Raw genomic sequence first — 12,368 nt, forward strand, 5'->3', positions numbered from 1 at the left:
ATCCTGTCTGTGCCGGCTCTTTGAAAGAGCTATCCAATTAGTTTCATTCTCCTGCTCTTTCCCCATAGTTCTGTAATTTTTTTTCCTTCAAGTATTTATCCAATTCCCTTTTGAAAGTTATTATTGAATCTGCTCCCACCGCCCTTTCAGGCAGCGCATTCCAGATCAGAACAACTCGCTGCGTAAAAAACATTCTCCTCATCTCACCTCTGGTTCTTTTGCCAATTACCTTAAATCTGTGTCCTCTGGTTACCGACCCTCCTGCCACTGGAAACAGTTTCTCCTTATTTACTCTGTCGAAACCTCTATCGCAGTTTCTGGGCCCAAGAATCCCAGTGATGAGGATTGGTGGGAACAGACTGCACACTGGTGGAGTCTCTGGGTTTCTGGTTTGAGGGGAATCATATTGATGGAATGTTATTATAATCATTAATGAGTAAAGGTATTGCTGCCTGTCCTGAAGGATGATCATCTCGACAGTTCTAACACACTCCCTTCCCGAGTGCCTCAGTTAGAGTCAGCTGACCTGTAAAATCTTCACTCCAGAAACATCATGATAATAAATATAAAATGTAAAATACTGGGTGTAAAAACAGCAGGGGAAAAAGACCATTGTATAAATAAAAACTAGGCAAAAGTACCAGATGTAAAATACTAATATGGATAAAAGAAAAGACCTGCATTCATTTCGTGCCTTTTTTGACCTCGGAATGTCCCAAAGAGTTTTACAGCCAATGAAGTACTTTTTTGAAGTGTAGTCACTGTTGTAATGTAGGAAATGCAGCAGCCAATTTGCGCACAGCAAGATCCCACAAACAGCAATGTGATAACGACCAGATAATCTGTTTTTAGTGATGTTGCTTGAGGGATAAATATTGGCCCCCGGACACCGGGGAGAACTCCCCTGCTCTTCCAGTAGTGTCCATGGGATCTTTCACATCCACCTGAGAGGGCAGATGAAAAAGGTAAATGTAAAACAAGGGGTACAAAGTACTGAAATAAATTTTAAAATATTAAAGGGCGGTGTTGTGTGTTGGGGTTTTGTGCTCGATATGAGACTTGGGGTTCAGCGTTGCAGCTGCTCCTGTGGGCTCTTAGAATCGTTTCAGAACAATGAAGGTTAATCACCTCCAAGCTGTGTTCCGGTGTATTTAGATTCTTGAATATGACTGCTGACCTTGAGATCCGGATGCCTGACGGGGAGCCCCTGGTTTGGGGCCGTGTGACGGGGAGCTCCTGTTGCGGGTGGGTGGCGCGGGGGGGGGGTTTGGGGTGGGGGGGCGCGGGGGGGGGGTTTGGGGTGGGGGGGCGCGGGGGGGGGTTTGGGGTGTGGGGGCGTGGGGGGGTTTGGGGTGAGGGGGGGGGCGTGGGGGGGTTTGGGGTGAGGGGGGGGCGTGGGGGGGTTTGGGGTTCGGGGGGGGCGCGGGGGGGGGTTTGGGGTGAGTGGGCGCGGGGGGGGTTGGGGTGAGGGGGGGGCGTGGGGGGGTTTGGGGTGTGGGGGCGTGGGGGGGTTTGGGGTGAGGGGGGGGCGTGGGGGGGTTTGGGGTTCGGGGGGGGCGCGGGGGGGGGGTTTGGGGTGAGTGGGCGCGGGGGGGGTTGGGGTGAGTGGGCGCGGGGGGGGGTTTTGGGTTCGGGGGGGGCGCGGGGGGGGGTTTGGGGTGAGGGGGGGCGCGGGGGGGTTTGGGGTGAGGGGGGGGCGCGGGGGGGTTTGGGGTGAGGGGGGGGCGCGGGGGGGGGTTTGGGGTGAGGGGAGGAGAGGGGGGGTTTGGGGTGAGGGGGGGGCGCGGGGGGGTTTGGGGTGAGGGGGGGCGCGGGGGGGTTTGGGGTGAGGGGGGGGGCGCGGGGGGGGGTTTGGGGTGAGGGGAGGAGAGGGGGGCGACGGGCGACGGCCATTCACAGAGAGGTCCGTTTCCCAACATTAACGGTGATAGTCGGCACTTCCGTGGCCTCAGGATCAGCAGTTTGGGACCGAGGGCGATAGTTTGAACCATTTAAGAAATGAACATATTAAAGTGCATATTGACCACGGACAAAGCTCCTCTCACTCCAGTTTATTGAAAGGCCTCACAGACTGACTCTAGTAATAAACAAGGCGACATCAATAAACTAGTCAAGCAACAGCCTGACACGGCCATACTCACAGAATCATACCTTTCAGCCAACGTCCCAGACTCTTCCATCACCATCCCTGGGTATGTCCTGTCCCACCGGCAGGACAGACCCACCAGAGGTGGCGGTACAGTGATATACAGTCAGGAGGGAGTGGCCCTGGGAGTCCTCAACATTGATTCCGGACCCCATGAAATCTCATGGCATCAGGTCAAACATGTCAAGGGCAGTCACTCTCACCTCACCTCTGGAATTCAGCTCTTTTGTCCATGTTTGGACCAAGGCTGTAATGAGGTCTGGAGCCGAGTGGTCCTGGCGGAACCCAAACTGAGTATCGGTGAGCAGGTTATTGGTGAATAAGTGCCGCTTGATAGCACTGTCGATGAAACCTCCTGCTGATTACCACCTACCGCCCTCCCTCAGCTGATGAATCAGTCCTCCTCCATGTTGAACACCACTTGGAGGAAGCACTGAGGGTAGCAAGGGCACAAAATGTACTCTGGGTGGGGGACTTCAATGTCCATCACCAAGAGTGGCTCGGTAGCACCACTACTGACCGAGCTGGCCAAATCCTGAAGGACATAGCTGCCAGACTGGGCCTGCGGCAGGTGGTGAGCGAACCAACACGAGGGAAAAACCTTCTTGACCTCGTCCTCACCAATCTACCTGTCGCAAATGCATCTGTCCATGACGGTATTGGTAGGAGTGACCACCGCACAGTCCTCGGGGAGATAACGTCCCGTCTTCGCACTGAGGACACCATCCAACGTGTTGTGTGGCACTACCACCGTGCTAAATGGGATAGATTCAGAACAGATCTAGCAGCTCAAAACTGGGCATCCATGAGGCGCTGTGGGCCATCAGCAGCAGCAGAATTGTATTCCAGCACAATCTGTAACCTCATGGCCCAGCATATTCCTCACTCTACCATTACCAACAAGCCAGGGGATCAACCCTGGTTCAATGAGGAGTGTAGAAGAGCATGCCAGGAGCAGCACCAGGCGTACCTAAAAATGAGGTGCCAACCTGGTGAGGCTACAACTCAGGACTACATGCATGCTAAACAGTGGAAGCAACATGCTATAGACAGAGCTAAGTGATTCCACAACCAACGGATCAGATCAAAGCTCTGCAGTCCTGCCACATCCAGTCATGAATGGTGGTGGACAATTAAACAACTAACGGGAGGAGGAGGCTCTGTAAACATCTCCGTCCTCAATGAAGGCAGAGTCCAGCACATGAGTGCAAAAGACAAGGCTGAAGCGTTTGCAACCATCTTCAGCCAGAAGTGCCAATGAACCATCACAGAAGCCAATCTTCAGCCAATTCGATTCACTCCACGTGATATCAAGAAACGGCTGAGTGCACTGGATACAGCAAAGGCTATGGGCCCCGACAACATCCCGGCTGTAGTGCTGAAGACTTGTGCTCCAGAACTAGCTGCGCCTCTAGCCAAACTGTTCCAGTACAGCTACAACACTGGCATCTACCCGACAATGTGGAAAATTGCCCAGGTATGTCCTGTCCACAAAAATCAGGACAAATCCAATCCGGCCAATTACTGCCCCATCAGTCTACTCTCAATCATCAGCAAAGTGATGGAAGGTGTCGTCGACAGTGCTATCAAGCGGCACTTACTCACCAATAACCAGCTCACCGATGCTCAGTTTGGGTTCCGCCAGGACCACTCGGCTCCAGACCTCATTACAGCCTTGATCCAAACATGGACAAAAGAGCTGAATTCCAGAGGTGAGGTGAGAGTGACTGCCCTTGACATCAAGGCAGCATTTGACCGAGTGTGGCACCAAGGAGCCCTAGTAAAATTGAAGTCAATGGGAATCAGGGGGAAAACTCTCCAGTTGCTGGAGTCATACCTAGCACAAAGGAAGATGGTAGTGGTTGTTGGAGGCCAATCATCTCAGCCCCAGGAAATCGCTGCAGGAGTTCCTCAGGGCAGTGTCCTGGGCCCAACCATCTTCAGCTGCTTCATCAATGACCTTTCTTCCATCATAAGGTCAGAAATGGGGATGTTCGCTGATGATTGCACAGTGTTCAGTTCCATTCGCAAACCCTCGGATAATGAAGCAGTCCGAGCCCGCATGCAGCAAGACCTGGACAACATCCAGGCTTGGGCTGATAAGTGGCAAGTAACATTCGCAGATAAGTGCCAGGCAGTGACCATCTCCAACAAGAGAGAGTCTAACCACCTCCCCTTGACATTCAACGGCATTACCATCGCCGAATCCCCCACCATCAATATCCTGGGGGTCACCATTGACCAGAAACTTAACTGGACCAGCCATATAAATACTGTGGCGACAAGAGCAGGTCAGAGGCTGAGTATTCTGTGGCCAGTGACTCACCTCCTGATTCCCTAAAGCCTTTCCACCATCTACAAGGCACAAGTCAGGAGTGTGATGGAATACTCTCCACTTGCCTGGATGAGTGCAGCTCCAACAACACTCAAGAAGCTCGACACCATCTGGGATAAAGCAGCCCACTTGATTGGCACCCCATCCACCACCCTAAACATTCACTCCCTTCACCACCGGCGCACCGTGGCTGCAGTGTGTACCATCCACAGGATGCACTGCAGCAACTCACCAAGGCTTCTTCGACAGCACCTCCCAAACCCGCGACCTCTACCACCTGGAAGGACAAGAGCAGCAGGCACATGGGAACAACACCACCTGCACGTTCCCCTCCAAGTCACACACCATCCCGACTTGGAAATATATCGCCGTTCCTTCATCGTCGCTGGGTCAAAATCCTGGAGCTCCCTTCCCAACCGCACTGTGAGAGAACCGTCACCACACGGACTGCAGCGGTTCAAGAAGGCGGCTCACCACCACCTTCTCGAGGGCAATTAGGGATGGGCAATAAATGCCGGCCTCACCAGCGATGCCCGCATCCCATGAACGAATTTTTAAAAATCAATAAACTAACAGGATCAAAGAAACATATTCTTGTCACAAACAGATATAAAATATTGGTTATAAATATAAAACAGTGGGGAAAAATATCATTTGATGGTGTTTTTTGATGGGGTAACAGAGAGGGTAGCTGAGGGCAATGCAGTTGATGTGGTGCATATGGACTTTCAAAAGGCGTTTGATAAATGCCACAGAATCGGCTTGTCAATAAAATTGAAGCCCTTGGAATAAAAGGGGTTGTATCAGCATGAATACAAAATTGGCTAAGTGAGAGGAAAGAGAGAGTAGTGGTGAACGGTTGTTTTTCGGACTGGAGGGAGGTGTACAGTGGTGTTCCCCAGGGGTCGGTGCTGGGACCACTGCTTTTCTTGATATATATTAATGATTTGGACTTGGGTCTACAGGGCACAATTTCAAAATTTGCAGATGACACAAAACTTGGAAGTGTAGTAAACAGTGAGGAGGATAGTGATAGACTTCAAGAGGATATAGACAGGCTGGTGGAATGGGCGGACACGTGGCAGATGAAATTTAATGCAGAAAAATGTGAAGTGATACATTTTGGTAGGAAGAACGAGGAGAGGCAATATAAACTCGAGGGCACAATTCTAAAAGGGGTGCAGGAACAGAGAGATCTGGGGGTGTATGTGCGCAAATCTTTGAAAGTGGCAGGGCAGGTTGAGAAAGCAGATAAAAAAGCATACGGGATCCTGGGCTTTATAAATAGAGGCATAGAGTACAAAAGTAAGGAAGTTATGATAAACCTTTATAAAACACTGGTTTGACCACAATTGGAGTATTGTGTCCAGCTCTGGGCACCGCACTTTTGGAAGGATGTAAAGGCCGTGGAGAGGGTGCAGAGGAGATTTACTGGAATGGTTCCAGGGATGAGGGACTTCAGTTATGTGGATAAACTGGAGAAGCTGGGATTGTTCTCCTTAGCGCAGAGACGGTTGAGGAGATTTGATCGAGGTGTTCAAAATTATAACTGGTTTCGGTAGAGTAAACAAAGAGAAACTGTTCCCATTGGCGGAAGGGTCGAGAATCAGAAGACACAGATTTCAGGTGATTGGCAAAAGAACCAAAGGCGACATGAGGAAAAACTTTTCTATGCAGCGAGTGGTTATGATCTGGAATGCACTGCCCGAGGGGGTGGTGGAGGCAGATTCAATCATGGCTTTCAAAAAGGAATTAGATAAATATTTGAAGAGAAAAAATTTGCATGGCTACGGGGAAAGAGCGGGGGAATGGGATTAACTGCATTGCTCTTACAAAGAGCTGGCACAGGCTCGATGGGCTGAAAGGCCTCCTTCTGTGCTGCAACGATTCTTTGTTTCTATGATTCTGTGGAATACTGAGGGTGAACCACACTCGGAGCACTGTGCACAGTTCAGGTCTCCATATTATAAATGTGATATAGAGGCACTGGAGAAGGTACAAAAAAGATTCACAAGGATGATACCAGAACTGAGAGGTTATAACTATTAGGAGAGATTGAACAGGCTGGGGCTCTTTTCTCGAGAAAAGTGAAATCTGAGGGGTGACCTGATTGAGGTCTTTAAGATTATGAAAGAGTTTGATAGGGTCGATATAGAGAAAATGTTTCCACTTGTGGGGGAGACCAGAACTCGGGGCCATAAATATAAGATAGTCACTAATAAATCCATTCGGGAATTCAGGAGCAACTTCTTTACCCAGAGAGCGGTGAGAATGTGGAACTCGCTCCCACAAGGAGTAGTTGAGGTGAATAGTGTAGATGGATTTAAGGGGAAGCTGGATAAACACATGAGGGAGAAAGGAATAGAAGGATATGTCAATAGGGTGAGATGAAGTCGGGAGGGAGGAGGCTCGTGTGGAGCATAAACACCGGCATAGACCAGTTGGGCCGAATGGCCTGTTTCTGTGCTGTACAATCGATGTAATATAAAAACCCTGGATACAACACAAAATCCCTGGGATAAAGTAATAAATTCCGGGATTAATTTGCTTTTCCGAGACTCCCATGAAATGGCAGCAGGCTGCTGAGACACAGATTATACAGACAGGCCTCTACCTCTCACCGTTGGCAGTTCTTCATCGGGCAGGGTCACTGGCCATTCAGCACAGTGGAGGCCGTACCTGTCTTCACCTGACATTCCTGTATACACTCACACACACTGTCGGAGGGCCAGTACTGAGGGAGCGCCGCACTGTCGGAGGGCCAGTACTGAGGGAGCGCCGCACTGTCGGAGGGTCAGTACTGAGGGAGCGCTGCACTGTTGGAGGGTCAGTACTGAGGGAGCGCCGCACTGTCGGAGGGTCAGTACTGAGGGAGCGCTGCACTGTCGGAGGGTCAGTACTGAGGGAGCGCTGCACTGTCGGAGGGTCAGTACTGAGGGAGCGCTGCACTGTCGGAGGGCCAGTACTGAGGGAGCGCTGCACTGTCGGAGGTGCAGATGAGACATTAAACCGAGGCCCTGTCTGCCCTCTCAGGTGGATGTAAACGATCCCATGGCCATTATTTGAAGAAGAGCTGGGGGAGATCCCCCCGGTGTCCTGGGGCCAATATTTATCCCTCAACCAACATCACTAAAACAGATTATCTGGTCATTATCACATTGCTGTTTGTGGGATCTTGCTGTGCGCAAAATGGCTGCCACGTTTCCTACATTACAACAGTGACTAAACTTCAAAAGTATTTAATTGGCTGTAAAGCACTTTGGGATGTCCTGAGGTTGTGGAAGGCACGATAGAAATGGGAGTCTCCCTCCCTCTGTCAACTCCTCTCTCTGTCTCTCTATCATTGTACGGACCAGGAATTGCTGCAGTCTTGACTTTCTGCACTGCATTTATTGCTAAATAATGTGTGGGGCTGGTCTCGGTGCCACTGTGTTTAATGTAAGAAGCTGGCAGTGGGCGAGGCTCGCAGCTCCCCCCGGAGCACCCCCCGAGGCCCGTGTTGGGCTGAGGGCCTGACCAGCTGTCGGGGGAGGGATCGATGGTCCTGTTCAGAGGCCATGTTTTAACCCTCTGTCTCTTTCTGTTGCAGGTTATCTCTGCCATCTCCAGAATCTCCCATCACACCGCTGTTCAGGGCAAAGGCATCAGGTAAACACGGCGACCAGTTCCATTCTCTTCAGTGAGACGTATCTGAATATTTACAGAACTGTTTCTGGTCTGTGTGTGTGAGGAAAAGAATATAAATATCCGTGTATGGGGGTCCGTGTATATATCTGTGTGCGAGTGTGTGTGCGAGTGTGTGTGCGTGCGAGTGTGTGTGCGTGTGCGTGCGAGTGTGTGTGTGCGTGCATGCGCGCGTGTGCGTGCGCGTGTGTGCGTGTGCGTGCGCGTGTGTGTGTGCATGCGAGTGCGTGCGTGTGTGTGTGCGTGCGAGTGTGTGCGTGCGAGTGTGAGTGTGTGTGTGCGCGTGCGTGCGTGTGCGTGCGAGTGTGTGTGTGCGCGTGCGTGCGTGCGAGTGTGTGCATGTGTGTGTGTGTGTGTGCGTGCGTGTGTGGCTGTATGTTCGTGTTGCACCCACTCCAAGGCCACTATATCCCTTCTGAGGTGCGGTGCCCAGAACTGAACTCAGTATCTCCAGATGGGGTCTGACCAGGGTTTTATACGACTGGAACATCACTTCCACCACTTTGTATTCCAGCCCCTTGAGATAAAGACCAACATTCCATTCGCCTTTTTGATTGCTTTTTCTACCTGTCCACTAGTTTTTAGTGATTTCTGTACTTGGACCCCGAAATCTCTCTGCTCCTCCACAGTTCTTAGCTGCTTACCACTTAGAAAATACTCTGTTTTGCCTTTAAGAACATAAGAAATAGGAGCAGGAGTCGGCCATTCGGCCCCTCGAGCCTGCTCCACCATTCAATCAGATCATGGCTGATCTTCGACCTCAACTCCACTTTCCCGCCTGATCCCCATATCCCTCGATTCCCCCCGAGTCCAAAAATCTATCGATCTCAGCCTTGAATATATTCAACGACTCAGCATCCACAGCCCTCTGGGGTAGAGAATTCCAAAGAGTCACAACTCTCTGAGTGAAGAAATTCCTCCTCATCTCAGTCTTAAATGGCCGACCCCTTATCCTGCGACTATGCCGCCTAGTTCTAGACTCTCTAGCCAGGGGAAACAACCTCTCGGCATCTACCCCATCCATCCCCCTCAGAATCTTATATGTTCTAAAGTGGATGACCTCACACTTCCCCACATTGAGCTCCATTTGCCAAAGTTTTGCCCACTCACTGAATCTCTCAATGTCCCTTTACAACTTCCTGCATCCATCTGCACTATTTACTGTGCCTCCTAACTTCGTGTTGTCAGCAAACTTAAGATATCCTGCTCTCTATTCCTTCATCCAAGTCATTTATAAATATAGTGAAAAACTGAGGCCCCAGTACAGATCCCCGGGGGACACCATTAGTCACATCCTGCCAATCGGAGTCCATACCCATTATCCCTATTCTCTGTCTTTGTCATTTAAGGGTAGATAGAGTGAAATTATTTCCGCTGGTTGGGGAGTTTAGGACCCGGGGACAGAGCCTAAAAATTAGAGCCAGGACTTTCAGGAGTGAAGTTAGGAAACACTTCTACACACAAAGGGTTAGATTTTTGTTAATCAATGGTATTAAGGGATATGGGGCTAAGATGGGTATATGGAGTTAGGTAACAGGTCAGCCATGATTTCGTTAAATGGCGGAACAGGCTCGAGGAGCTGAATGGCCTCCCCAACAATTACCAAAACCCAAGTCAAAAGGTTGCCTCCAATTCTGTGTGCTCTCATTTTTACCAGTAATCTCTTATGTGGAACCTTCTGGAAGTCCATATAGACAACATCTATAGACTCTCCCTTATCCACCATGTTAGTGACCTCCTCAAAAAATTCGACACGATTAGACAGACATGACTTACCTTTCACAAAGCCATGCTGGCTCTCTCAGATCAGCTCATATTTGTTCAAGTGCAGTGTGCGGCAGGTTAGGGAACGAGAAAGCATCTAAACACAGACTGAAGATCAGATCAACACATGCACAGATGTCGGGAATTAAAACCCCGGGGACGAAATCCTTGCTGTAGTTCTCAGCTGTCTGCTGCTATTTAAAGAAACCGTCTAATGTGTGAGGCCTGACTCCTCTGCAGCGAGTTTCATCTGCCGCGCAGGATCAATGCACTTTTATTTGATTGAGTGAACTTGCTTGCAATGTTACTGGACTGACAGCTGCAATCCCAGTACAACACTTGGCAACTCGAACACTCTGTCATTTCATCCGACAGTCAAATAAGGCAGGTTTCACAAATCTTTACATTGTCTGGGTCAGTGCTGGATACGGTACCTTGCTGTGCCAGTTCGCTCAGGACTACGAGTAACGGAGAAGGGGATAAGAACCTTCACTCAGACAGTAGGTGCACTGCCTGGTGTGGCCGCATGTGTTTGGAGATTCCCAGCTGCCGTCCTGTCTGTGCTGAGTTAGGAAATAAAAGAAGGAACTTGCATTTATATAGCGCCTTTCACCACCTCAGGACATCCCAAAACACTTCACAGCCAATGAAGTACTTTTAAAGTGTAGTCACTGTTGTAATGTAGCAAACGCTGCAGCCAATTTGCGCACAGCAAGATCCCACAAACAGCAATGAGATAATGACCAGATAATCTTTTTTTTAAGTGATGTTGGTTGAGGGATAAATATTGGCCCCAGGTCACCGGGGAGAACTCAAACTGCTTTTCTTCGAAATAGTGGCTGGGGGATCTTATTCATCGGCAGGCAGGGCCTCAGTTTAACGTCTCATTCGAAAGACGGCTCCTCTGACTGTGCAGCGCTCTCTCAGTACTGACCCTCCGACAGTGCGGCGCTCCCTCAGTACTGACCCTCCGACAGTGCAGCGCTCCCTCAGTACTGACCCTCCGACAGTGCAGCGCTCCCTCAGTACTGACCCTCCGACAGTGCAGCGCTCCCTCAGTACTGACCCTCTGACAGTGCGGCGCTCCCTCAGTACTGACCCTCCGACAGTGCGGCGCTCCCTCAGTACTGACCCTCCGACAGTGCAGCGCAGGACATTGGCTGTGAAGCCAGAGAATCACCTGCAATGGCTTCTCCTCCCGCTCCTTGCACCGTTACTCTGGAGTCCCCGAGGATCTATCCTTGGCCCCTCCTATTTCTCATCCACATGCTGCCCCTCGGCGACATCATCCGAAAATATAACGACATATTCCACATGTACGCTGACAACACCCAGCTGGACCTCACCACCTCATCTCTTGACCCTCCACTGCCTATGATTTGTCTCACTGCTTGTCCACACTCCATTGTCTTTGGTCCCCGCTGCAAACTCCGTTCCCGAGTCACCGACTCCATCCCTCTCCCCGGTCACTGTCTGAGGCTGAACCAGACCGTTCACAACCTCACCGTCCTATTTGACCCTGAGATGAGCTTCCGACCCCATATCCGCTCCATCACCGAGACCACCGACTCCCCACCTCCGTAACATCGCCCGTCTCCGCCCCGCCTCAGCTCATCTCTTGCTGAAACTCTGGTCCAAGCCTTTGTCACCTCCAGACTGGACTATTCCAATGCTCTCCTGGCCGGCCTCCCGTCTTCCACCCTCCGTAAACTTGAGCTCATCCAAAACTTTGCTGCCTGTCTCCTAGCTCCTGTTCACCCATCACCCCCTGTGCTCGCTGACCTACATTGGCTCCCGGTCCGGGAACGCCTCGATTTTAAAATTCTCATCCTTGTTTTCAAATCTCTCCGTGGCCCTCACCCCCTCCCTATCTCTGTAACCTCCTCCAGCCCTACAACCCTCCGAGATCTCTGCGCTCCTCCAATTCTGGTCTCTTGAGCATCCCGATTCCCATCGCTCCACCATTGGCGGCCGTGCCTTCAGCTGCCTGGGCCCTAAGCTCTGGAATTCCCTCCCTAAACCTCTCCGCCTCTCTCTCCTCCTTTAAGACGCTCCTTAAAACCTCCCTCTTTGACCGAGCTTTTGGTCACCTGTCCTAATATCTCCTTATGTGGCTCGGTGTCAAATTTTGTCTGATAATCACTCCTGTGAAGCTCCTCGGACGTTTTACTACATTAAAGGCTCTGTATAAACGGGAGAACTTTCTTTCCCACTACCCAATACTCCCCTCCTCAATACTTCACTTCTTCCCACAGCTCGTACCCGGCCCCCCCCCCAACAGCCCCACACCCAGACCCCTCCCACAGCCCACACCCAGCCCCTCCCACACCCAGCCCCCCCCCCACAGCCCACACCCAGACCCCTCCCACAGCCCACACCCAGCCCCTCCCCCCCACAGCCCACACCCAGCCCCTCCCCCCCACAGCCCACACCCAGCCA

General features: G+C 51.1%; 1 protein-coding gene across 1 annotated transcript in view; it reads left to right on the forward strand.

Annotated features, from left to right (window-relative positions):
* The window catches only part of vav2 (vav 2 guanine nucleotide exchange factor), a gene marked incomplete at its 5' end in the record, with an annotated part of 167,750 nt that overhangs the window by 58,732 nt on the left and 96,650 nt on the right, over window positions 1-12,368 (forward strand). The window contains one exon of the mRNA XM_067977580.1: window positions 8,071-8,129. Coding sequence (XP_067833681.1) covers window positions 8,071-8,129 — 59 coding nt within the window. The remainder of the gene's footprint in view (window positions 1-8,070; window positions 8,130-12,368) is intronic.

The sequence above is a fragment of the Heptranchias perlo genome, unplaced genomic scaffold (assembly GCF_035084215.1).
Source record: "Heptranchias perlo isolate sHepPer1 unplaced genomic scaffold, sHepPer1.hap1 HAP1_SCAFFOLD_162, whole genome shotgun sequence".
Taxonomy (NCBI): Eukaryota; Metazoa; Chordata; class Chondrichthyes; order Hexanchiformes; family Hexanchidae; genus Heptranchias; species Heptranchias perlo.